The 24,375-nt window shown below is 43.0% G+C and overlaps 1 protein-coding gene across 1 annotated transcript; it reads left to right on the top strand.

Moving 5' to 3' along the window:
- Window positions 1–5,210: 5,210 nt before the first annotated feature.
- Window positions 5,211–24,162, top strand: nxph2a (neurexophilin 2a). The gene is made up of 2 exons (XM_053439886.1): window positions 5,211–5,271; window positions 22,365–24,162. The coding sequence occupies exons 1-2, from the start codon at window positions 5,227–5,229 to the stop codon at window positions 23,109–23,111; spliced, it is 792 nt and encodes a 263-aa protein (XP_053295861.1). The 5' UTR covers window positions 5,211–5,226; the 3' UTR covers window positions 23,112–24,162.
- The last annotated feature ends 213 nt before the right edge of the window (window positions 24,163–24,375 follow it).

Raw genomic sequence — 24,375 nt, 5'->3', positions numbered from 1 at the left:
ATTTTTAACATGGGCAACGCACATGGTTTTACACATTTAGTTGAAAGAATTGTAAAAGGAAATATGAGGAAGAGGGGCAAATGAGGTCATGTGTGTGTGTGTGTGTGTGTGTGTGTGTTTCTGGAGGGCGGGGGGGGGACTATTTCCTCAGCAGAGAGTAGATCTACAGGGAGCTGCAGATGTTGTTCTATAGCCCTACCAGAAGGTTAATAGTTGTGGCATTGAATGAAATATCTAAATATCTGTCGATGGATTGCCTTGAAATTTGGTTCATTTATCCAGTTCTCCTGCATGTTCCACTGCTTGTGCTCAGTCCTGCCTCCAGAAGCAACAAGACAGAGAAATGAGGGAGCTGTTCGGACACATCCGAAATGGAAGTTGGAGGAGGGGGGGGGGGGGGGGGGGGGCGCTGTGGTTGGGCTCATACGTTGTCCCTCATGTCAATACAGCGTGACAAATTGCTTACTCCATGTTTCAGCAATGTCCAGACACAGGAGCTTCTGCACACGAAAATGTCATCATAGAGAAAACTGCTATCAGACAATTTCACGGCCCACCTGTGTGTTCAAGCTGTTTTCTGTCAGATGGGGCCGACTCTCCGGATTGACCTTCGCTCCACTTCATTCTGCTGATTCTTCACCTGAGTATACAGGAGGAGGGCTGCTTCCTGCCTCCGTATCTGTGTGTATAGGTCAGCGTTGCTCTTTAAAGCCTGCGACCTTGTCCAAAGTGGCCACAAAGCGAAAAACAGGTCTACAGCAGCAGCCACCTCCTCCGTCACTGCCACCGGACACAAAAATAATGTTTTGTGTGGGGGTCTGGGAGGAGATGTGGGGAAGTTTGAAAATAAAGCAGCTTTGATCGTTCTTGCAATCTTTCTCTTCTGGAGACAGAAGTGAGAAAGAATGTGGTTGGAATGTTTCCTGTGTAAAAGTTTGTATAAAGAAAATTCTGCAAGAAAAGGTTTTGCAATAGCTGCAGGGTTTTTTATCGTCTCCATATTTTTTAAGTTAGCAGAACTATGCTAAAGCTATTATGGATTAGCACGGGACTTGGTGGATTGATGCATTATGAGCAGATACGGATCAGTGGGTGGATTCAGGTTTTGTTTCACCTTTTTTCACCCAGGGGAATGTTTGGCCTTGGCAGAATTAGGTGCTCTCTGAGTGCTGTGAGGGAAATGTAACGTTGTGATCATGCACAATGTAATGTTAATGTTAATTTCCCCTTTGATTGATCATGATTGAATCTTACACAATGTAACCTTGATCATGCTGTATCCTGCACAACTGAAAGAATCTTGGCCTGATTGCCTTAACTAAGCCATTGTTGCCTTGATGTCATCAGAAGATCCCGACCTTTGGTTTAGAAACAACCTCGACCAGGGGAGGAAGGAGCCAAATGTGTAAAGACAAAGAATCACTTCCGATCTTTGTGCATATTACAAACCAACCTTCGTCTTGTGCACCAGGCTCTGAGCATTAGAGTGTGACAATACTGTAAGAGATTTGTGTCTCGTTCCTCGTTGTCAGAGTGGGATTGCAGAATTGCCACGACAGTGCCATTCCTTGAGTAGAGACTGGTAGTTTGAATATTTGGGCTTGTTCACGCCATCCCCACAAGACACAGCCCATGTAATTAACTGTCCCAGCTTCAAGCACCGCACTGTGTTAACATGTGCAGCGCACACACAAGTTGTAATAAAAGTCTCACAAATCTCAATATGAATGAAAGGCACACATGCTCATTAAAGCTGAGAATCCATGCAGACAGCTTGTTGGCAACCTGATGAAACAGTGTCATTTCCTCATTCAAGAAGATACTATACTGAGATATGTGTTTGTTTTGAGGCAAGCACAACTGAATCAAAACCATGATCAGTTGTGTTCAGCTCACACTGCTTTTATAGATTTTGCTTTTACTTTTCAGTATTTGTCTGTGATTTGTCTTCATATTTTGAATGAGAGTTTTTTTGTTTTTGTAAAACCTTGAAACAAGAGAAACATATCACAACTGAAGACGTTCCAAAAGAAAAAAATCTGCCTTTTGAAAAGGAATTGAAACTAAATGTATTTGTGATGTTGCTGCAAAACTATGTAGTGATTTAGCTTTCAACCAGAGGGTGGTGCCAAACTCATAATATCACCCCAGAGCAGATATTAGCAGATGTTCACTGTTGGTTTTTATGCTGAATATGCTGAATATTATAATTATTTAATATTATTATTGTCATCAGTTTGAAACCATTTACAACCTCTGATATAATGACAATTTCATTGCATAATCATGCACCATTTCAGAGCATGATTATAGGAGCCATGAGCAATGAACTGAAGTCTGACATTTGAATTAGAATCAAAAATCATAAAACATCTTTGATGAATAAAACTAATAAAATGAACCAGACACAACCATGGACTCGCTGTCACTGTTGTCAAAAGTTGCTCTCAAATACATATAAAGCATCTGGCACAGGCTCTATGATACCAGCTGGGTAAACAGGCTGGGGTGGTTTGGTTTTACAGGAGCTTACAGCCAAGAGGTCGGACGTCACATTTCATGGTGTCAAACTTTAAGAGAGTGTTTGAGTCCTGCTTACTGAACGTTTATTTGTGATCTGATATCAGTGGCTGGAGTTCACATCAGTGGCTGTCACTCCACGTGGTGCCGGTCATACAAGTCCTGGTTGTTTGCAGCTAATGGGCCGTGCCTTGCAGATATACTGGTTGCCTCATGTGAAGTCAGGTTGTTTTGTGTCACTACAGAATGATCCAACTCTTTTTAACGGCTCTGGTGTGAACGAAGGGAACCGAGTCGTGCCCGAGAGCCGTTGTTTTGATTTAGTGTGCCCAAGTTTCATCCATTCCCTGGACTTGATAGATAAGATCCACGCTGCTCCTCTTGAGGTGAACAGAAGGGCATCTCAAGAGGATATCAGTATAATCTCTTCAGTAACGATGCCCATTGTTTCTCTCAGGATTGTTGGATATAGATGTGAAGCAATTTAACATAATCAGCGACCTTCAAACCCAAGAAGGCCTTTTATCTGTGAGCCGATTCGTCTTTAACAAGTTGATATCGTGTAAATAGCCATATGTACTTTATTTTTCCTTCTGCTATATATTAAATTATGCAAGTAAATGATCCGGAAATTTACATGGTGAAAGAAATTTGAGTAACTGAAATAAAAATTCTTGTGAAAATCCCACAAGATGATACATGAAACCCGGAAAAGAGCTGATCTCAAATATTTAAAATTTGGTGTATTGGATATGAATCTGAACATTTAATGCTCATTCATTGGTTCATTTGGCTTCTTCATATACCTGTTCATGGTTTGAGATATTTGGGTTATCTAAAAATAGCACTTCGCTAAAAGTCCTTCTATTTAGCTTCTATAAGCAGATAGTAACACAATACAATGTAAAAAGGAAACATTTAAGTGTTAATGTTCAGCATTTGTCAAAAACCATAACACCATTGAAGACATACAGTATATCATTACACAAAACTATTTATATACTGCTTCATTAAAACAATTATATTTATATGTTGTATATATCATCACAAATAGGTTTTACTGTATTGTTATTAATCGAGTTATTAATACATATATTAACTCTTACACCTAAGTTTCTGAGTTAGAAACCAGTTCAATACACATTTATATTCTGCTGCTGTCTGATGTTAAACATGGGGATTGAGAGTAAAAGGTCAATGGAGATCCGGGCTCTCTGAACTGACTCCAGCACAGCAGTTTAATCTGAAGCTTGTGTCCTGAGCTGCTCTTCTAGTGTTTCACTGTTGATACTGAACTGCATCATTGACTTCCGTCACTCAGCATTTAAAGCTCAAATGTGGAGATGTTTCGCCCCCTGCTGGTTAGTCCTGCAAACAATCAGACTTTAATCAGGAAAATGTTTGGGTATAAACAAATTAGCCATTTCATTTTCACCGTACATGAAACAACTGCAACTCCCTGGTCTTTCTCTGTGAAGTGGCACCTGTTGCCTGTGACCACATGGTGGCGTCAGAGTCTCACAGATGGCCTCGTGTCCACAGTAGAAAGTCATGTTGCCTTTGTTCAGCCTCAGTCAACGTTTGACCTTTTCTGCTTCTCTGTACTTTGTGGTCAGAGCTGCTGCGTCAGCTGCTTCTCAAATGAATGCATCTCACTCACTGGAGTGTTTTTCACTTGCAGGACTCCAACACTAATGTGACTGTGTTTCCAAACTGGAAATCATTGTTTCCAAACTGGAAATCATTGTTTCCAAACTGGAAATCTCTCTTTCCAAACTGGAAATCATAATTTAAAAAGAGTTGTGTCAAAGTTCTGTGTAATGCTGCAGACCTCCAACACCACCTGGTAAGGTGCAGCAGCCAGTTCCACATGTGGGTGTAACGTTGGAGGTCAACGTGCCAAATCACCCAACACGGTGAAAAAGTGAGATCTCAGGTCTGGTCCCTCACAGGGTTAAAGAAAAAAAAGAAAAACGTGGACGTGCTGCTGAACAAAAACCCGATAACACGCACATCAAGACGCATATTGTCTCCAAGATGGAGAGAGTGAGACTTCACCAGTGAAATCTTTGGCTCTGACTCTTTGCATGGATGCGCGCCGACCTTGGAGACGCGCGGCGGAGGATTTTGCGCACTGAAGTACTTTGGCTGAGGGGAGCGCACAGAGCGCGCACGGCCGTCTGACTGACTGCAGCCCTGACACCGGGAGACGGGCTCACTTGGCTCCACTTCACCGCGGTGCGTCGACGTCTCAGCCTCGGCCACGCGGCTCCGGATTGAGCAGAGTTCATTTAGGTTTTGGGTTTGACGCGCAATCTCAGAACAGTGAATGTAGACCGAGTCTGCAGAGAGACCCAAGAGTCCGAGGAAGACGGGGACGCGCTGAGAGGATTTTAGGACTCCCAAAGTGGATTGAACCGGGATGATTCCAGTCGCCTCTTCCAACTAAGCGAGGTATTGCCTTTGGAAAACGGTAAGAAAAAAGTTCATAGTTTTTTTCTTCTTTTTTCTAAATGTCCCGGGGGGCTTCTCCCAAATGGAGAACCACAGGGGGGTGGGGGGGAATGGCAGCGATTTAACGTGGTGAATGTTTCTCGCAGGTGATCACTGCGATGCTCCAGCGGCATGTGCGTCTGTCCCTCTCCAAAGCTTCCAGAGAGGATTTAAGCGCCGCTCATCTTGAATAAAGTCGAGAAGTCCTTGAAGATGAGTGCCCTGCAAACGCTCCTGCTTCTGGCTCTCCTGCACCAGGTGAGGGTTCGAGTCCCTGCGGACTAAACACATGACAGATCTGAAGGGTTTTTTTCAGACTTTTTACGCAATGCAAGATCTATCAATAAGCACACATGTGCCAAATGATAATAAATGAATTAAAATCAGCATTTTAATTCAGAAATTAAGGAGTAAGCTTCCTTTTATATCGACTGAATGTAAAATCTGTTCCTTAAAACAAGTATCTTCATGGACCATAACAGCTCCACTAGTGATGTGTTTTCTTATCTGAAATATTTGATTTTAAAAAGTACATTCCAATTATCTGACTGCTTTTCATTTGGTGGAATATAAACAATATATTTACAAAACACCATGCACTTATTTTTTTGATAAATAAGAACTGACTTAGACTTATTATTCTTACACTTTGACTTTTTCTTAGGAGATTCAACCTCCTCAGGTACAGAAAATAATGCATGTAGCCGCAATATAATTTTTTTTTTCATCACCTTCCTACTTAATGAGCATTATCATAGTTTATAATTAACAATTCTGCAGCACTTATTATTTAAGAGGTTGAGTTAATGTGGTTTAAAATCAATCAAATTAATAGTCACTGGATATAAACTAGAAACTGATGTGCAAGCTTGCAAAGTTTATGGTTCATTTCCACTGTGAGGGTTTTTTATTTTTTATTTCATATATTATGGTCTGGGTGTCTTGCGTTTGTCATCCATTGCTCAACAAAACCCTAACCCTAACCCTAACCCTCCTCATTTCTTCAATTGCATCTCGTGCTCTATTTGTGGTTAACGATCATTTCTCATTTACTTTCCTTCCATCAGAACAAGGTTTAACTTCACGTGTCGGAAAACACCTCAACACGCGTTAAGTGTCATTTTAAATCTACATCTAAGTGTAGAGAGGGGAAACAAATGTAAATAAATTAATTAATGAAGTGACAACCGAGAACAATACGTGAAAATTGCAGCACTCACAGGTTTCCGTGGCCTGTGCGCTTCCTCTGTTATAACCTGTAACTACACAAATGTGATGAAACCGTGTCCCTGAGAGAGAAAGTGTTAGTATTCACCAGATCCTGATTGTCTCATAAGCTTCTGGACCTAATCTTTTCCCGCAGTCTAATTCTGTTTTTATTGCAGGGATAAGCTCTCCAAAGAAAGAACACAAGCTCTGTATGGGGAAATCTAAAGGTTGAATATGTGTTTTTCTTTTTTTATCGCGATCATCCTTGCTTTAACAGGCTCTTTTGCCCGTGATCACACCTGAGCAGAAAATGCCACGCGATTGAAGAAAGTTCCCTCACATCTGTGCTGCCGTCGAAGAGGGCTTCTTTAAAGATAGCCCTGAACTGTGCAGATGGAGCGGCAAAGTGCTGTCGGCCCCGGCTGCTGCTGTAATCAGCCCTGTGCCCATTGGGAGCAAGTGACTCCAGAGAGGGAGGGAGGAGAGGGGGGAGAGGGAGACGGGCTGTGTCCCCGGAGAGGCTCTTTTCATTGGCCTCGGTGGCTCCCCTCCCAGCAGACTCACCCCCGTGTGAATGGGGGACATATTGGCCCTTATCAGTATTCCCTCACCTTCCGTAGTTTAAAGAATGCTTGAATTCCAGACTGGCGCTCAGAGAGCGTGAAATATGTGCACGGAACTTTTTTTCTTTTCTTAGTATGTCTGCTTAATAGGAAAGTTTTGAAGACACTGCAAGGTTTCAATCCAGGATGAACCCCAGACAACCAGAACCATCAGGACGGACCTGTAAAGAGGACGGGTTTACATCCCTTTGTTTTTTAATCAGGGATTTCGGGTTCTGGAGCAAAAGGCCAAATCGTCCAACAACGAAAAAACCAAAATGCTTTTCTCCCTCTTTGCGTCTTCTCACACACACGCATACGCTCATGACATGAATCAGATTGGTGAAAATGCATCCCCGGCTCCCGGCATCTGTGCCGTACCCCAGGGACAAATAAGAGGGTCACAGCCATCCTGGGAGAATCCATTCTTCCTCGTGACATCTGCTGCAGTTATCCTCGGTGCAATGACAGCAGAACAATGTGGATGGCTTTGAGAGCCGCACTCTCTGCCATCTCCTCCCTGCCGGTCCAGCCCTGCCTCTGTACGCTCCCCTCCACAGACTGCATGCAGGGAAAAGGGCTCTTTTTGTTTGTTTGTTGGGATTAGGAGTGAGAAGACGCTGAGAAAGTCCATTGCACCACTGTATCTTGTTGCAGGGGGTGAGAGCTCTTTGAAAATGTGGCCCCGTGCCAGGAGTGTTGGAAGTAGCTACCTTCTCTGAGGCTGTAAACGCCGCCCAGGGTCCGGCTCGAGCAGGGGAAGTAAGCGAAGGGTCTTGATAGAAGGGCGTGACGCATTACAGAGACAAAGCTTAGCTGGTTACTGGTAAAGCTGTACGTGCCTTGTCCTCTGGATCCGCCGCACGGCCCCGAGTTCATCCCTGTAACTTTGAAGTGCGCTGATTTAAGGGATTACAAGTCATTTCCCAGAGGATTTAGCATTAATTTCAACAGTTTATTTATTTTGCGGCATACACAGCTACGTCATGATTTATCTCTCGTCAACGGCACTAGAGACAGGGGTCTGAATTTTGAATCGGCAAATTTGTTTGAGCTGCCACATTGTCGTAAAAATCCTGGCAAAGGATTTGTATTTTCCTTCTCGCTCACTTTTTGTTTCTCTGCAGTGTTGGAGTCAGACAGTGAGGCTCCATACAAAGTCAAAGGGGGGGGGGGGGGGGGGGGGCTCTGGCAAGGACAACACTTTTATCCCTGTCTTCATAACAAAACACACATTCTACATAAATTCCCTCTCCAAGGGCTCTTTAACCCCCTCTCCCTCTTCCTCACGCTCAATTAGGTCTGGGTTTTTTCTTGTTTGATTATTATTTATTTATTGTATATTTAAAGGCGAGTAACACTGGGAAAGTGTAATAAAATGTACAGTGGGGGGGATTAGGAGCGGCGCTTTAATCTCACGCTTCTGATAATGCCGCATGGGCTGATTGATTAGTTTTTCAGGAAGCTTATGTCAGAAAAACCTAATCCGTCTTTGGATTGTGCCAGCCTTGTAAGGTTTTCCGCGCTGCCACTTTATCATGGCAGCGAATTACAGAGCTGCTGGGCTGTGATAAGGTCCTCGTCTCTTTTACAGACCCCGACGCCCAGCCCCCTGCACCCCTTACCCGCCTCCCCCCCCCCCCAACCCCACCGCCCCATCCCTCCTTTCCCTCTGGACAATAAAAAAAAAGAAGAAGAAATGTGTGTTTATATTCTTCCCATCCCCTGCTCTGCCCGGTCCTCGCATCTCAACCTCTCTCAGGATTTGCCTTGTAAGAAAGCGGGAGAGGGAGAGAGGGAGGGAGAAAAGGCAGAGAGAGAGGGAGAGAGGGGGGAGGGGGGAGAGAAAAAGAGTGGAACTTAAGTCTTCAAAAACCCACCAGAGAAATTGGGTGGAGAGAGAGAAATGAGAGGAAATGTCAGGCGGACCAGAAGACATTTTTTTTTTCTTTTTCGTGGAAGTGATTAAACATGGATTGACGGAGCGGCGGGGCCTTGTATGCACGGGCTGCCCTCCCAGGAATCATTTCGGAGCTTACACGGTGCTGATGTGTATCTGTTCTCATATTGGGGTCACAATCTCTCTCGCCACAGGGCCCGACTAGATAATCCCTCACAAACAATACTGTCCGTGGCATTTGCCGTCCTCCGCCTGCGTGTTGTCTCAGACCTCTTTAGGAAAAGGTTGTTGTTTCCTCAGGTTAAATCCCTCAAATGTAGCTCGCGGCCACTCCAGCTCGTGTTGCCTGTATCGAGCCCAGGAGCCTGTCCTCCCCTTTTTTCCCAATCATCAGTCATAATTGCATGCGTGCTGACAATAAATCCATAATAAAGGTCTTGGAATGAAGAGAACAGAAGCTCCTGGTGATTGATAGTTGTGACACAATCGGCCTTTGCACTGACAATAACCCTAATCTGGCTGCTGAGTGGACCATTAAAGATTAGAGTCAAAACACTTATGATTACTTTCCCCGAGCATCTCTTGTGATGTGAGCTCATCGGGATGCAGTGAGGTGCCGAGCGGCTCTCTCGCATGAAGTCACACCCCCACTCCGGTGGCTCCGGCGCTGGAAACATTATGTTTAATACGATGTGGAGTCTTCCTGATCTTGGTCCACAGCTATGAATTTTTATGGAGCTATCCGCAGCCCCGAGGCGGCGTGAGATCTGGAGGCTCTGCCGCCTTACAGCGTTGTCATTACCGCTCTGCAGGGTCAGAGACATCCAGCAGCCTCTGATGCACAACCTCGATGTTTAGCAGCTCTTTTAACTCCCTGCACCGCTCTTTACTGCTGTGCTGCAACAAAGCAGAACGTGGAGAGCAGCTCCTCTACAGCAGGTACTTTGTCTCTTTGCGTGCGGCCTGAGGAAAATCGTGGTATCACGTTTTTTCTTTCATTTTGTCAAATATTGCAAAGAGTTGTCGCGTGCAGCCGAGAATTCCCCATTTGCGTTTGAACTGCCAAACTCAGGAATAAGCTGTGTTAATCGCACAGAGCCACCACCCCAAAGTTCCTGCAAGCCGAGCCCTTTCATATTTTCCCAAACACTCTGACACATAAACTTCTTAATAACCACCTGGTTGCTTTTTTGGAAAAGGAAAAACCCCACTCTGCGTCAGAGGGCAGGAAATGATTGACCTCTTTAATCAGAGCTGCGTTGCTCTCCTGTAGAAAGGAAAACGTGTGAGAGCTTTAGAATACGTACAGTAAATCTCCTCGCTGATTATTCTCAGTTTTGTGTTTTCCCTCCTCTGCCTCTGGGCTTTGAGGCCCCTCTCTCTTTTTCTTCAGCTTGTCGTTTTCAGCCCTAACAAAGCACTGTCAGCTCCCCTCTGTCTTTGTATATTTCTCTGTGAAGTTAACTGTCTTCAGAGCCACTCAGAGGAAAATGAGGCAACGTCTTTCCAACTCGTGTTTCCTCTTCAAAGGGAGCTGCTTCGGTGAAATCAGCCGCGGCGCAGTCGGCTGCGAGTGCGGAAAATGTATTTTCTCTGTCAAATTTAGTGGACGCGTGTTTGAGCAAATCAAGAAGAGAAAAAAAAAAATGCTGAATCAAACACTCGCACCATTTGCAGCACGGAGCTGAAAAAAACAGGGAAGATGTCAATAAAGAAACAGCGAGGGGAACATTTATATTATGCCTTCCCGAGATATAATAAGAAAAGCAGTATTGATTTGAGAATAACACACCATATGCAGAGGAGTTTTATGAGCATGAATATCATAGTACAAGGTGGTCTGGTCAAGCCGATGATAATTACACCGAGTCCAACACGATCTGTGGAATTATCCTCCTAAATCCCTGCTATCACACGTATCAAGGTTTGCTGCAGGTGTCAGGAGCCGGCGCAGGAGATGCTGCTTTGACCATGTAATGGGATTGTGAAAGTGATGATGTGTTGAAAGGTAACGCCTGTCTCAAAGTGAAGTGTTCAGGGCTCTGCTGCTGTCACATGTGGCAGGTGGTAAGATAACACAAGTATCCAGATTACCGTCCCACAGCCTCCGCCCGCTCTCCGTCTTGTTGCCTGGCACGATGGTGGTTCACACTCTCGGAACACCTGACATCATCGCTGCATTTAAATTTGCCACACCGAGCCGCGCTCACTTGCATCCCACCCTCACCTCCGAGGCTTTGCCATCAGCGTATGTGAAAGATTTAATGTCTGTGATCTCCAGCAGGTAATTCACAAATTCTCTGGTGCCACATTAACTGTGACTGAGTTAAGGCAGCGGTACAATTTAGAACTTTACTTTTTAATTTTATCTTTCAGTGGATTTGGATCAACTGCTATTATTCACAAATATTTCTTGCTTTACCTTCAATTTTATTTAAATTCTTATTTTGTCAGATTTGGAGCTGTGTAAGTAAATTATTAATTTACAGGTCTGTTTAATTTTAGAATAAAAATGTTGCCACTGTTCAGTATTTGCATTTTGTAGTATTTACATTTGCAGTAGCACTGCTAATATTGTAGAAGTAGTTTAACTACAGCCTTTTAATTTGAAAGCTACAGACACTGGTTACCTACTTGAGATTTTGAGTATTTAAAAATATATAATTATTAATAATGATTATCATTATCTATGCATGTATAAATATAATGCATGGCAACAGTTAATACACACACACCCACACAGATTTGCATACACATTTGCGTGTTTATATACACATGTAGACATATGTACACACATTTTATACAAATATATGCGCATGTATATACATGTGTCCACAAACACATATGTAGGGAGAGAGAGAGACTTATAGTTATAGATAGCTGATTAGCCCTCTCTTAATGATGTGTAATAATAATCCAATAATAATTATCATAAAATTGGGAAATTTCTGCTGCATAAACGTATAATAATAGTGTTTTAATGTGTGGTATTCTACTTTGGCTTGAGTAAAGAATTGTAATGTGTTTTTTGAACTTCATTCTTGTAGATTGAACCATTATTCCCTGCTGTTGTGGAGGCTCGGTCTCTCCTGGTAATATGTAGTTTGGAGGAAACACCCTGGGAGAACATGACTGGTCCCATTTAGAATTTATTTAAAAGAGATGCTGCAGCTCAGCAGTGCAACAATCAACATTTATAGCAGTAGTCCTCCACCTTCACCTAAACCAAGATAAACAATGCTGCTGTTATAGGTTATTATTTACAGACAAATATGTTAATACACAGTGGTTTGCTGCATCAGGCCGGAGATCTGCATCCAACACAGGTCCCTGTTGAACTGTAGCTGCTTTAAATTACATTTCAGACTTTTCTTTTCCTAATATGTTTGGCAAAATCACTGACATTTATGTTTTCCCCCGTTAGAGAGAAAGCTGATATAGGTTACATGTAAACTTAAAGGTGACTTGAGACTAGTTGCTATGTGACGAGCTTTTAAAGGGCAGGCCACGGAGTACACTTGATCATTTGAGAGCTCTTGTTAGGAAACAGGAGACTGACGCTCATTAGAATTCAAACAAAACATGTCAGCCAGGTTGGAGCTAACTGTGGTTTAATGATATAATATTATAAGGAAACACGGAAGCACGTTTCTGCTTTGGCAGCTTCCACACCGCAGACGAGGTAATTGTGTGTGATTTGCACAGTTGAGTGGCTCGCTTCCTGTAGTGTAACACACTCTAATGACACCAAGTGTTTCAGTGTGAAGGTCCGAACGAACCGGCCTGCAAGTGAAAGTCTGTTAAAGGGCAACGAGGAGTCGCCCGGCCTCATCGTCAGTCAGAGGAAGAACCTGAACGCCAGAAACGTGGCTAATGACTCGCGTCGTGATTTATGCTAATAATAGAAGGCGAGCAACCTCAGGCAACAAACATAAGCAGTCAGATGATATTCTGCCACAACACTTGCTTAAACCACTGATTGTTTACAAAGACAGACGACATGATAGCTCCGCCAAATCGTCTTGATCGCCCGGTTGGTGGCTGGCTGCTGTATAAGTCCTAAATCCTGCCTCCTCCACGTTAGTGAATGGGAAAAAAATCTAATACATTTTTCTGAAAGATGGTTTCTGTCATTTCAGGTAGTTGTCACCACATTCATTTAAGTGCTATTGTATTTCCTTTAAATTTGTTTCTAATTTGTTATTTGATGCTTTTTAAACTGGGTGAAGCATCATGATTGACAGCTGGGACTGAGACTTGTGATTGGTCAAGCCCATGTATCAGCAGGACCTCGGTGCCACAACCACACCCCCTGATGGCTACTGCACAGACTCAGATGTGCAAGATGGCAGCATATTTTGGCTTCATTTCTGGATAGTGGGAGGAGGTTTAGATGGGTTGTCCATGTTAATATACAGTCCATAGCAAACAGCTCCTCAAACAACTTTCCTTTACTTGTAAGATCCTATATTGACTATCAGAGCTCACTATGACCATATATGTCCATATTGATCTGCATAATCCCAATATGGTGAAGAGGGAACCGGGCAGGACTCAAAGTTACTCCTTATATTTCTCCATAAGAGAGGTCAGAGGTCATGTACAGCTGGTTACAGTGACAGACATGCAGTGCCTTGCTCAAGGACAAATCCTTAAAACTCATCAACAGCCAATATTCCTGAAAGAAAACAGTATATTTTTACATTAAATAAAATTACCTTATATACTTATACTGTATCATAAACCATTTATTTATTATTTGTAGACGTAATAGGGGAACTAAGAAGTAAGTGTCACTAAAAATTGCTGTACCTGTTTTTAATCTACACTATATATTTCCTGGTGGCTGTTTAATTTTCAGGCTGGAATTAGACTAATAAAAATATACGACACACCTTGTGGAGGGAGAGCGTTTGTTTCCTAAGTGGCTGCAGGAACATTGAGCTCTCAGCTCTGAGCAGCATGAAAACAGGAGCTGAACTAATCAGGTGCAGCAGCAGCACATCGTTTATAGGTAGAATCCTCACAGCGTGTGTTATGCATTCAAACTTTGATGCATTATAATGTTTCCCCTGCCATTAAATCATTGTGGCCACAGTTTGAAAGATAAATCATAATTCAGTGTGTGCTCATACACCAAGGTGGATGTTGAGTGTCCACCCCGACCCCCCCCCCCCCCCCCCCCCGTCAACACCAGCACCTGCAGAAAGTGCTTAGACAGTCACACGCTGATGTGGTCAAAAATTTAGGGGGGTCATGACACCGCTGATGTGGTCAAAAATTTAGGGGGGTCATGACACAGATTTTAGGCTTTGTAGGTTATCGGCATGACAGATGTACAACCACATACATATTAAGTAGGATGGCACTCAGTAGAGCGTGTACTGAAGCCAATCCCCCCCCCCCCCCCCCCCTTAAATTCAATCAAGCTCCACCAAATGTTACACCCTCACCCTTCACTGAATGTGCCTGATTTTATTAATCAAGATCCAAGAATTATTCCCCGGAAAAAATTTGAAAATTTGAAAATGTACCATATCTCACAATGTTAAACAAAGCGAAATTTGTATTTCTGTTTCCGCACCCTCGTCCGGATCTGTGCCAAAAGTGAAGGAGGTTCTTTTGGGGTTAGGGTCACATCCCATCCTAACCCTATTTTTGATGGAAATTTGTTCTGTGCTTTTCGCTTCATCCTGCTGACAAACAAACCAGACCAAGGCCCAACAGTCACCGTTAATTCAATCAAGCTTCGGCAAATTTCACACACACATGGAGTCCAGCTCCCTAACAGGCTTTTTAAAAATTAAGATCAATGAATTATGTCCAGGGGAAAAAATGTGAAAATGTTGAAAAACACTCTATCTAGCTAATATTGTAGAAAGTAAAAAATCCAGACGTGTAATTAAGTTGAATAATTCTTCCCTGAAACACACTGCATCCTTCCACCAGGTTTCATGGAAATCTGGTTAGTTGTGTTTTTGTGATCTTGCCTCCAAACACACAAACAAATACACAAACCAGCCAACAACAGGGTGAACACAACACAACCTCCTCTGTGAAGGTTATTATCGCATATATTCATACATGATGTACTGAATCAAAACATGCAATTAGAAAATAAACACAATAAGGCTTATGATTAGATCCCTGCTGCTCTCGATATTCACCTGAAATAATCTCCAGTATGTTGATGATGAGTTAAGCCACAATTTCAATACGGGATCTTCAGCACAAGTGTTAAGATATTACAGGCTGTAGTTGGTCTCATTCTCTCAGAGGTCAGGTGGTAATGGCCTAAAGGATTATACTGGAGGGGGGTAGATATGCTATATGCACACACACACACACACAGACACACACCCTGACCGTAGCCTGTGATTGGTAAGGTGCCCCTGGTGTGGATTTGCCGTTGCGATCCACCACAGAGCTGAAGCGCCTGCCATGTGTTTCCCTGGACAGCCTCTGATTAAAAGTGATGGCTCTGGAGCGTGAAGCTGCTCCAGCGATCAGAGCACCAATCTATTCTTCTGCAATGTGTAGACTCTCGCTCCGTGCGGCCTATGCGCCTCCGGGGCCTTCTTTCCCGGAGCCGGCTCTGGGTGTGAATCATTACAAATGATATGCCTTGTAACATCAGGTGGATGGCAGGGGAAGGATGTGGGGCGGGGGGGGATTGCAGGCAGAGAATTGTTTTAATGCGAGCGGAGCAGCTTGTCATGTTAGGTGCTCGAAAAGCAAGAAGCTGCAGTCAATCCGGGGTCTGACGCTGGAGCTGCTCTAATATGGCAGCGAGCAGTGGAAGTGTTAGGAGAGGCGATGGCGAAGCCGGTGTAATTTCCATGGGGCGTCCAGATTTTTTACTACGTGGAAGCGCATCAAGTTAATGAAGCTTCAGACACAGAAAATTAGCAGAGAAATGAATTGCACCACCAAAGTGAGGTCAATTTGCACAGATAAATCCATGAAGAACGGTGGAGTGCATCGTTGGAGCCGCTCTGCTTGCACCGGTGAGCAGGTTAATTGCCCATTTTGTTTATTGTGAGAAAGATGCCTGAATCCAATTTCCCCCCCGACGCATATCCCCCTACACCTTATGTGCTGGGGAAAGAAAAAAGAATATCAACTATGGAAGGCTCCAAAAACAGATTATTTTAGCACAAGGAGCTGAATAATGAAGACGATGCAGGAGACGAAAAGAAACGGAATTGCATATCTCAGATGATCAGTGGGGGGCACAAGTCGGCCATGCCAGGTTTAGAGAGACTCCCAATCAGATTCCAGCGTCGACCATCAAAACCACCACTGTAGCCTCGCCCGCGGCCCAGAACCCATCACAGCCGAGCGCAATGTTGCCCGGCTGCTCCGCGCAAAATGCATTTTAACGGCATCTCCTCGGATGATCCGGAAGCCAGATGTCACCGGCTTCTTAATAACTTTCTAGAGGCTACTTCTGGTCACCGTGGCAATTACCTTTATGTCAGGCTTCTAAAAGATATGTCTACCCACGGGACAAGCAGACAGCCGGCTCCATAATGCTCATTACAGACGAGTGTCGAGGCCAGTTCATCCAGACTCGGTGTGTGTGGCCCCGGCCGCTGTCAGTATTGAAATGCCACTAATACCTGAGGATAGTATAGATTTACACGCCATTAAATCAAGCGTACAGTACAGGTGCCGCGGGGGATGGAGCCCGTAACGAATCGTCATCGCTCTGCAGCAGGGACATTTGTGCATGTGTTATCAATCCTTCATTTTGTCACGAGGATCTTTGAAAAATCACAAAACGACAGTAAAACATAAAAAAAATGTAAAGATGCAAATACAGTTTTGCTTGAACACGTAGAGATGTGAAGTAAAGACTGTTTTATATTAGAAAGATTTAAGACCTTCTACTTAATATCTGTAAAAACCCTCACTTCAAAGCCTTGAATCAGATTTTACGCAACATTAAGAGGTTTTCTTCAAGGCACTTGACACAAAAACAAGACAGAACTTCTAAGAAACATTATTTAACAGTTAATCTCACTAACAGGGCACATAGATGTAGATGTTGATTAAGATCAAGAGGAATAATTGCAGGTGAAATCAAATCAAAGGCTAGAGATGAAAAGGTAATTTACCAAATTCGGCCTCTGTATTTCAACAACGTGTATTTTCCTCGGTGCCTCCGTGTTTCTGCTTTAAAGAAACTCAACTCAGATTTCCCAGTTTCTGTGCTAACAGACACTGTTGTTTTAAGAAGATCTGACGAGTGAATTAAAAAAGTAAATTTAAGTACTATACCTTTTAAAATGTTAATGTTAATACACTGTTATTTTTTATTTCAAGAACGTAATGGATTAAAAAATGTGTAAAACATGCAGGCGTCTTTAAGTCAGTGACACTTGCAGATGCTTATTGTAAACAAGAATTTATCTTTCCTTGAAACAGGAATGTCATGCTTCCTGGACCACTTCAAGTTCAGTAAGAGATTTTCAGTGATGATTTTCAATTCATGGTGGATTTGGGGATTTGCTTTAGGTCGTCTACCTTCCTACTGACTGCAGGATGTTTCCATCAATAATTCTTTGCTGATATTTAGTGGAATCCACTCTCCTACAGACTGTTTCCTGGGCCACTGACCCCCAACTCCTCAAAGTAGAATGTTTCCACCTTCAAGCTAAACAGTTGAGAAGGTGTTTGTTTCACCAAACACACCTTGGGTGGTTGTGGCTCAACTTCCCCTTGGTCTGTCCACAACACTTGTTTCCACAATGACTCTGGTTTGATCTGGGTGTTGTTTTGTTTGTCTTCAGAAAGTCGAGGTTTGTGATGAGGTCAGAGGTCAGGTGACACTCTGCGGTCAGATGGAGGTTTGTCTTTGGCTTCCTGCTCAGCAGATGTGCATTTTATCTTTAAAATGTCCTGGTCAGTCAGATAGGGCCTTGATTTCCACAGTTCCCCTCCGCTGCCAATTCTTAATGACATTGTGGACGGTCGAGAATTCAGGTTGGATGTGCAGTGATTCCGTTTTATAGCCTCTGATGCTTCGTAGAGGATTTATCGACTCTGGAACTGACATCAGCTGAACATTTCTAATGGCGATTCTTGACCTTCTTCATCTACAAGTCCTGATGAGTCAATTAAACCAGAACAAGTTGATAAAACTCTCCGTGTTTAACGAGCAGAAAATCCAAAATGTTGGCACATGCAAAAATTACTTTAAATGTTAATTTTTCAGTCTTTTTATTTGATGCATAACAAGTTGATTTGCATTAACATTTGAAAGCTATTTTTAAATGTCTGTTTAAAGGGGCAACATTTACTACAAAGTAATCATGAAAATTATTATAATATCAAATTTAAACATCTTTGGCTGCTGATGTTGAGACAAATATTTGTATATATTGAGTTTAGTTTAACAAGGTCTTCTATTTAAAAAAATATTTTTGGATCAGAGGTCTGTAAATGTGGATATTAAGGATTTCCAATCAAGAAACCTAATGAGTTGATCATTCTAAAGGTGGAAAACTCTCCTGTTCTGTGTGGAGGACAAACAATGTGATGCTGACACTGTTTCCAAGTAAAAGATAGTTTTGGCATTTCTACACTGATTTGGCAACATATCGACTCACACAGATAATGAGTGATCAGCTCACATTGGAAGATCATATCAGTTTGGCTGTCATGTAGCAGAGATCCACAAAGCTGCCTGATGAAATGATGACAATACCAATGTTAGGCTAAAATATGACATATCTTTATATATGTTTTGTGCACATTTTTAATTATGAATCTTGTTTTTTTTTATCTTGATAACTAATTCAGATTCAAATGGTATATGTAAGGTGGGTCAATCTGCCTTAAACAATTGTTCCAATGAGAATTTAGGGTCCAAAATCTCTTATCAGCTCAATAGTCCTTTGTTTTAGTTTCAGATAAATCTTCTTATTTTGAATTCAAACTAAAACTTAAAGTATTTCATTATTAACTGGCCCCTGAAAGTAGAATGAAAAATGCAGTGTCTGTGACACAAGTATTGATTTTGCAGAAAGTCTCAAAATGTAATAAATAGCCTCTGCTGATGAGGTTACTGAGGTACATTTTATGGTTACAGTGGTATTGATGATTAAATGTAAGAAATCTCAGGTTCCTTCTCACAAAATTATGGAGGGTTCACAGGGTTTGGTCTGAGAGAGAGAGAGAGAGAGAGAGAGAGAGAGAGAGAGAGAGAGAGAGAGAGAGAGAGAGAGAGAGAGAGAGAGAGAGAATATTAACTGGAAATATAAGCAGCTACACTATAAAAACACCTGAGTCACTTTTTCTCTTTTACTGTAGAAGTCCTGACAACATTTATAATTCACCCACCTTCATGCTTACTGCTGAATTACTTTTATAAGGCACATGTAGCTGGGGAATACAGCTGTAACACCAGGTTCATGCACCTCTCTGTGGTTTTGTTCACTTTCCCCTCTTGCTGCAGAAATAGGGTCTGGTGTTTCCAGCTCCATAAGTCTGCCGTTATTATCATAATAATGTCTTGTTTCAAGTCGCCCCAAAACGCCTGTAGCACAGCAGCACCGATTAAGAAATCTTAATTAAGCTTTTGTAGATTCTCCTTCATCAGACCTTGCCTCCCTTTTTTTTCCCCCTCAAAATCGTCTAGTTACATAAAAAAAAACTCTGATTCCTTTCGTCTGTTTTAAAGAGACACCACTTTCCGCCTAAATGGAGGAAGTGTGTGTGTGTGTGTGTGTGCGTGTGTGTGTGTAGGTGTTGCATGTGTGCAGGGAGACAGGGAGAGAGAGAGAGAGAGAAACCAAAGCCTGTGTGTCAGTGCAGGCTTTTTAAGTTCCCAGCGCCTTTTAAGTATTAGATATCCCTCCGCTGATCCCCTTGTCGTCAGGGCAATTTCCCCAGTTGCTCATCAGACTTAAACTCCTCTCTCATTTCCATTATAATCACCCTATACAAAGCTCACCTGAGATTTACACTAAAAAAGACAAAATTCAGGGGGTTATAACCTCTGAAGAGCCGAGCAGCACGACGCCCTGTGTGAAACGGAGAGAACAACTCAAGTGCCACGTCGTTCCCTTGCTCACAGCGGTGAGGAAGCCTCTCCTGTTGGGAGCCGGCAGTCACACCAGTTTGATGTTCACAGTCTCCTCTTATTGTGACGCCGTAATGGTCTAATCAAATCAACAGCCGAGCTCAGACAAGGTATTACTAAGTGGAGGTATCAGCGGGGAATACTGACTCTGGAACCGGTTGATTAAATGACTGTGGATGGGATGGGCTATACGCAGGGGGACATTATTATGGAGTTGCCTCATTCATCCATGTTTACAGGGAGCTGCTGTCTTAATTAAGCGTCGTGAGGCCTGATGGATGGGTCAGACTCATTGTCCGTTGGAGACTCATTGATTTCACATTACAAATCCAGATAGCCATTCCGTTCTGCTTAGGTGTGAGGACCGTGAGGGAAAGGACATTGCACTGCTTGAAATGCACGTGGCACTTAAACATGTCAAATAGAAAAGATTTATATTAGAAATGTGAGCGCAAACAAAACAAATAGTGGCTGACAGACCTAGTTTGTTGGCTTTGTACACACGGGCCTCAGTTAGGCTTACAGCTAAATTATAATTAGTTTGGAAGTAGTGCGCAGCAGCTCAGTGAGAATTCAAACAGCCGCTGCTCTGTGCTTCTCAACATCTGCTTCTCTCAGTGATCCCTGCAGCCGGGCCCGGGGAAAGCCGCCACTGCTAATTACTAATAAAACTAGCTAAGCTTATTGCCGTGAATTATTAAAGCTTTATCTGAAGTGGACCAGGAATCGCTCCTGAAGCCGAAAAGGCTTTGAGGTAAGAGCAGGGATCATAGTTCATTGCTGCATCTGGATTAGCACTTATATCACATACTTTAGCCGCACCACTGTAGAAGCGGATTTCATTGTTGGGAACCATTATAAGCCAAAGTTCATACGCACAGTGCTATCTAAAAATAGCATTAGTGGACTGAGACCGGCTCACGTTCAGCTCGGGGGGATTTTCAATGTCATGTAATCTGACAAGTCTTCCTAAAATATTAGGAGCTTTATGCAAAAATGAGCTCTTATGGAGTTTGTCAGTGCAGAGGAGCTACTGGTGTTGAGTACTTTGGTTTTGTGGAAAGTTAAATACTCAGTTATTAAGCCATGTTACACAATTACATTTGATGCCATTTGGTGTAGATAACCGACCAAGTTTGGACTGTGTTGTAGCAGATTCATTGGTTTTTAGTGGAAAATTGTTAAGGTTGTGTAGTTTATCAAAGATCCTACAAATCAAGTTGTGGCTCATTGTGTCAGTACTGTGATGGTGACTTCATGTCAAACTGATCACTTTAACAAAATGAAAGGTGAAAGTTTTATGATTTTTGGTTTTACGGGAGTAGTTCCAGTCAGTTAGCTTAGCTTAGCATAACAGGCTTGATACAATGGGATTGATCGTCAGGCTTTGTCTAAAAATAAGATTTTAAAATTGAGAGCTTTCAATGCGATGCTGGACATTCTGCTTTTTAAACTTTGGAAAGAGCTTAACTAGCTGTTTGCCCCTGTTTCCAGTCTTTGTGTTTAATGTCTGATGGCTTCAGCTACTTAACTCCAGACATGAGAGCAGCATTATTATTCTTATTTAACTCTCCGCAATAAAATCAATATGCATACTACCATAATGTCAAACTATTGCTTTGACTTCACTGAGAAGAAAACACTCTCTGCATCCAGAAACTATAGTGGACATCACATATACAATTTAAGTTCCTCCTATGGAATTTTTTAAACCAACTATTTTGAAGTGCAGAAAGTTCAGAAAGGCAACTTGATTCCTTGGCTTGAATTCTGATCAGTTGTATTTATAGAGCACCAAATCCTTTCACACCTTATCTCAAGGCATTTTACAGAGGAAGGTGAGGACCTCACAATATAATGGAGATGAACCAAACAGTCCCCACCACGAACAAAGACTTGGCAACAACACAGAGGAAAAAAAACTCCCTTTAAACAGGAAGGAACTTCAGAGGGAACTGACGAGTGAGATAATAGAAGGAAATTCATTCATTTTATTGTGCCAGGAAATCAAGTGGCCGTCCTGAACTCGTATTTTCAATGTCACATTTCCAAAGCCCGAGTTTTCCTTCAGCAGTCGGTTTCAAATGCAGCATCTGTTTGAAGTCCTTTTTTTTTTTGTAAAGCTTTAGTTACCAAAGATTTATTTTCCCAGAGGTACCATTGCTGTGTTCAAGTATTTCCCACAGTAAATCTTTAATCTTCTAAAGTTGTTGAACAAGTGGGTGTTCCATGTTCATGGGGGATTTATTTTCTTCCTCTCTCCCTCTTAAGTGCTGGAGAGATATCCTTCTTTATCCCTTGTGCTGATCCTATGCTGTGGTATTTTTTTTACAGTGTAGTCACCTCCGACAACTTGTCAGTCAGTGTGAACACTTCTGTGATTTGTTGCATTTAATGGTGTTTTGTGCCAGATTTACTGTCCATGAAATGTGAACTGAGCTTTATGGTCTTTTTTACGAACAGACAAACAAACTGCTTTGCTGGATTTGTCTTCCTTGAAAAGGTGAAATTAACGTTTAACATTCTTTCATATGCTCTGTTTTCTCTGTAGGTCACATGCAGGAAGGTGCATGGAGGGGCCACAGAGCTCATCGAGTGGGGAGACGGTAATAATGAGCAGAAGACTTCTCCCGAGGGGGCCAGCCCACGGATCCTCAACCCCCTGCGCCTGTTTGCCAAGGGCTCCCCCGGGTTCAAGAGCACCATGAGGGAAATAACCTATTTACAGAACATGGAGGACTTTTGGGACTGGTTATCTAACCAGACAGATGCTCAGGGTGCACAGGCCAGAACTAAACGCAGGCCCATCGTCAAGACCGGCAAGTTCAAAAAGATGTTCGGGTGGGGGGACTTCCACTCAAACATCAAGACCGTCAAGCTCAACCTGCTGATCACGGGGAAGATCGTGGACCACGGGAACGGCACTTTCAGCGTGTACTTCCGCCACAACTCCACCGGCCTGGGCAACGTGTCAGTCAGCCTGGTGCCGCCCTCCAAGGTGGTGGAGTTCGAGATCGCCCAGCAGTCCACGCTGGAGACCAAAGACACCAAGTCGTTCAACTGCCGCATCGAGTACGAGAAGACGGACCGCAACAAGAAGACTGCGCTGTGCAGCTTCGACCCGTCCAAGGTGTGCTACCAGGAGCAGACGCAGAGCCACGTGTCCTGGCTGTGCTCGAAACCCTTTAAAGTCATATGCATCTATATAGCCTTTTACAGTGTAGACTATAAACTGGTGCAGAAGGTATGCCCTGACTACAACTACCATAGCGACCAGCCTTACTCCTCCACAGGATGACCTAGCGGTTGTTAGTGTGCTTCAACTTCCTGTTTTATCTTCAAACAATGTAAATGTCAACCTCTAAGCTCCCCGTCCCGAAATACCTAAAAACCTGAGATAAGTTGGAGGAGGTGCAGATTAGATTTCGGGGGATGGATTTGCCGCAATGCTACAAAACTTTTTGTACACACTGCACATGTAAACACTTCAGATAGTTAGGTGTCCAGGGACCTGGGCATTAGGGGTTGACCTGGGATTCAGAGCTAGCTCCCAACGCTGAGTGAGTCCTTCCCATCACAACAGCACATGTTCTCTACAAACCACAGGTATAATTAGTACGCTGTCCAGATGTTTCCTTCAAGGCACGACCATAGGCACGCAGCCTCTCAGCTGGAAGAGCATCTCTGCCAATGAAGCATTGACGCCAGCGTTATCAAACAATTCCCTCACCTCATTTAAACAGTCAGTTACGGGTTGAAATATTACAAGACTCAAATTAACAATTACAATACTCAGACAATTGAATTGTTACTCATTAGTGCATAAAGTTGAGATATCACCCATTTGAGGCATCACTACATTTGACTGATAAGTCAAAATGATCTCTTCATTGTCTTCAGAGTGGAGCTCACTTCCAATAGTACCTGTGAAACACAGCACAGGCAGGACAGCTTCTTTAATTTCAGATTAGTTTAATTAATGGGTCTTTTTTTCAAGTAGCTCTGAATAATTAATACGTCCTTCCAACCCGTCTCTTATCCCTGCGATCTGAAATCAAGTGAACTGATCCACTGAACCAAATCTAAGTGAGGACAAAAGACAAAATGAATTGACCCGACAAATCTGACCCAAAAGCAAGCTGAGAGCATGTCCATCAATCAACACACAGACATATGTAGGTACCCATGTATGCTGCCTTGTTTGCTTCTCGGGAAATGTGTTGGGTTTTTCCTTCTGCTACAATCGTCATAAGGCATGTGTACGCTAAACTAGCCTGAATTCTAACATCTGTGTTTGCAGGATGCACTTTGAGGCATCAGCCTGCCGCGCGGGCGCCACAGTGGATTAATGTCGGCAGAGGAGGGGGTGCCGGGGTTGGGGGGCGGGGGGTGGAGGGGGATAATTGCAGGACAGGTGGATTTAGTGAGTCTGGCAGACAATTATCAGCACTTTGTCATGGTCCTGCCACAAGCCCTGACATTACCTGTCTTTAATAGGCTTTAATTAGCCTGGGAAATTTCCTTTACTTAACACAGAGAGTGGAGAAACCAAAAGCAAAAGA

This window comes from Pleuronectes platessa, chromosome 14 (assembly GCF_947347685.1).
Source record: "Pleuronectes platessa chromosome 14, fPlePla1.1, whole genome shotgun sequence".
NCBI lineage: Eukaryota > Metazoa > Chordata > Actinopteri > Pleuronectiformes > Pleuronectidae > Pleuronectes > Pleuronectes platessa.
This window is presented reverse-complemented; position numbering and strand designations above follow the sequence as displayed.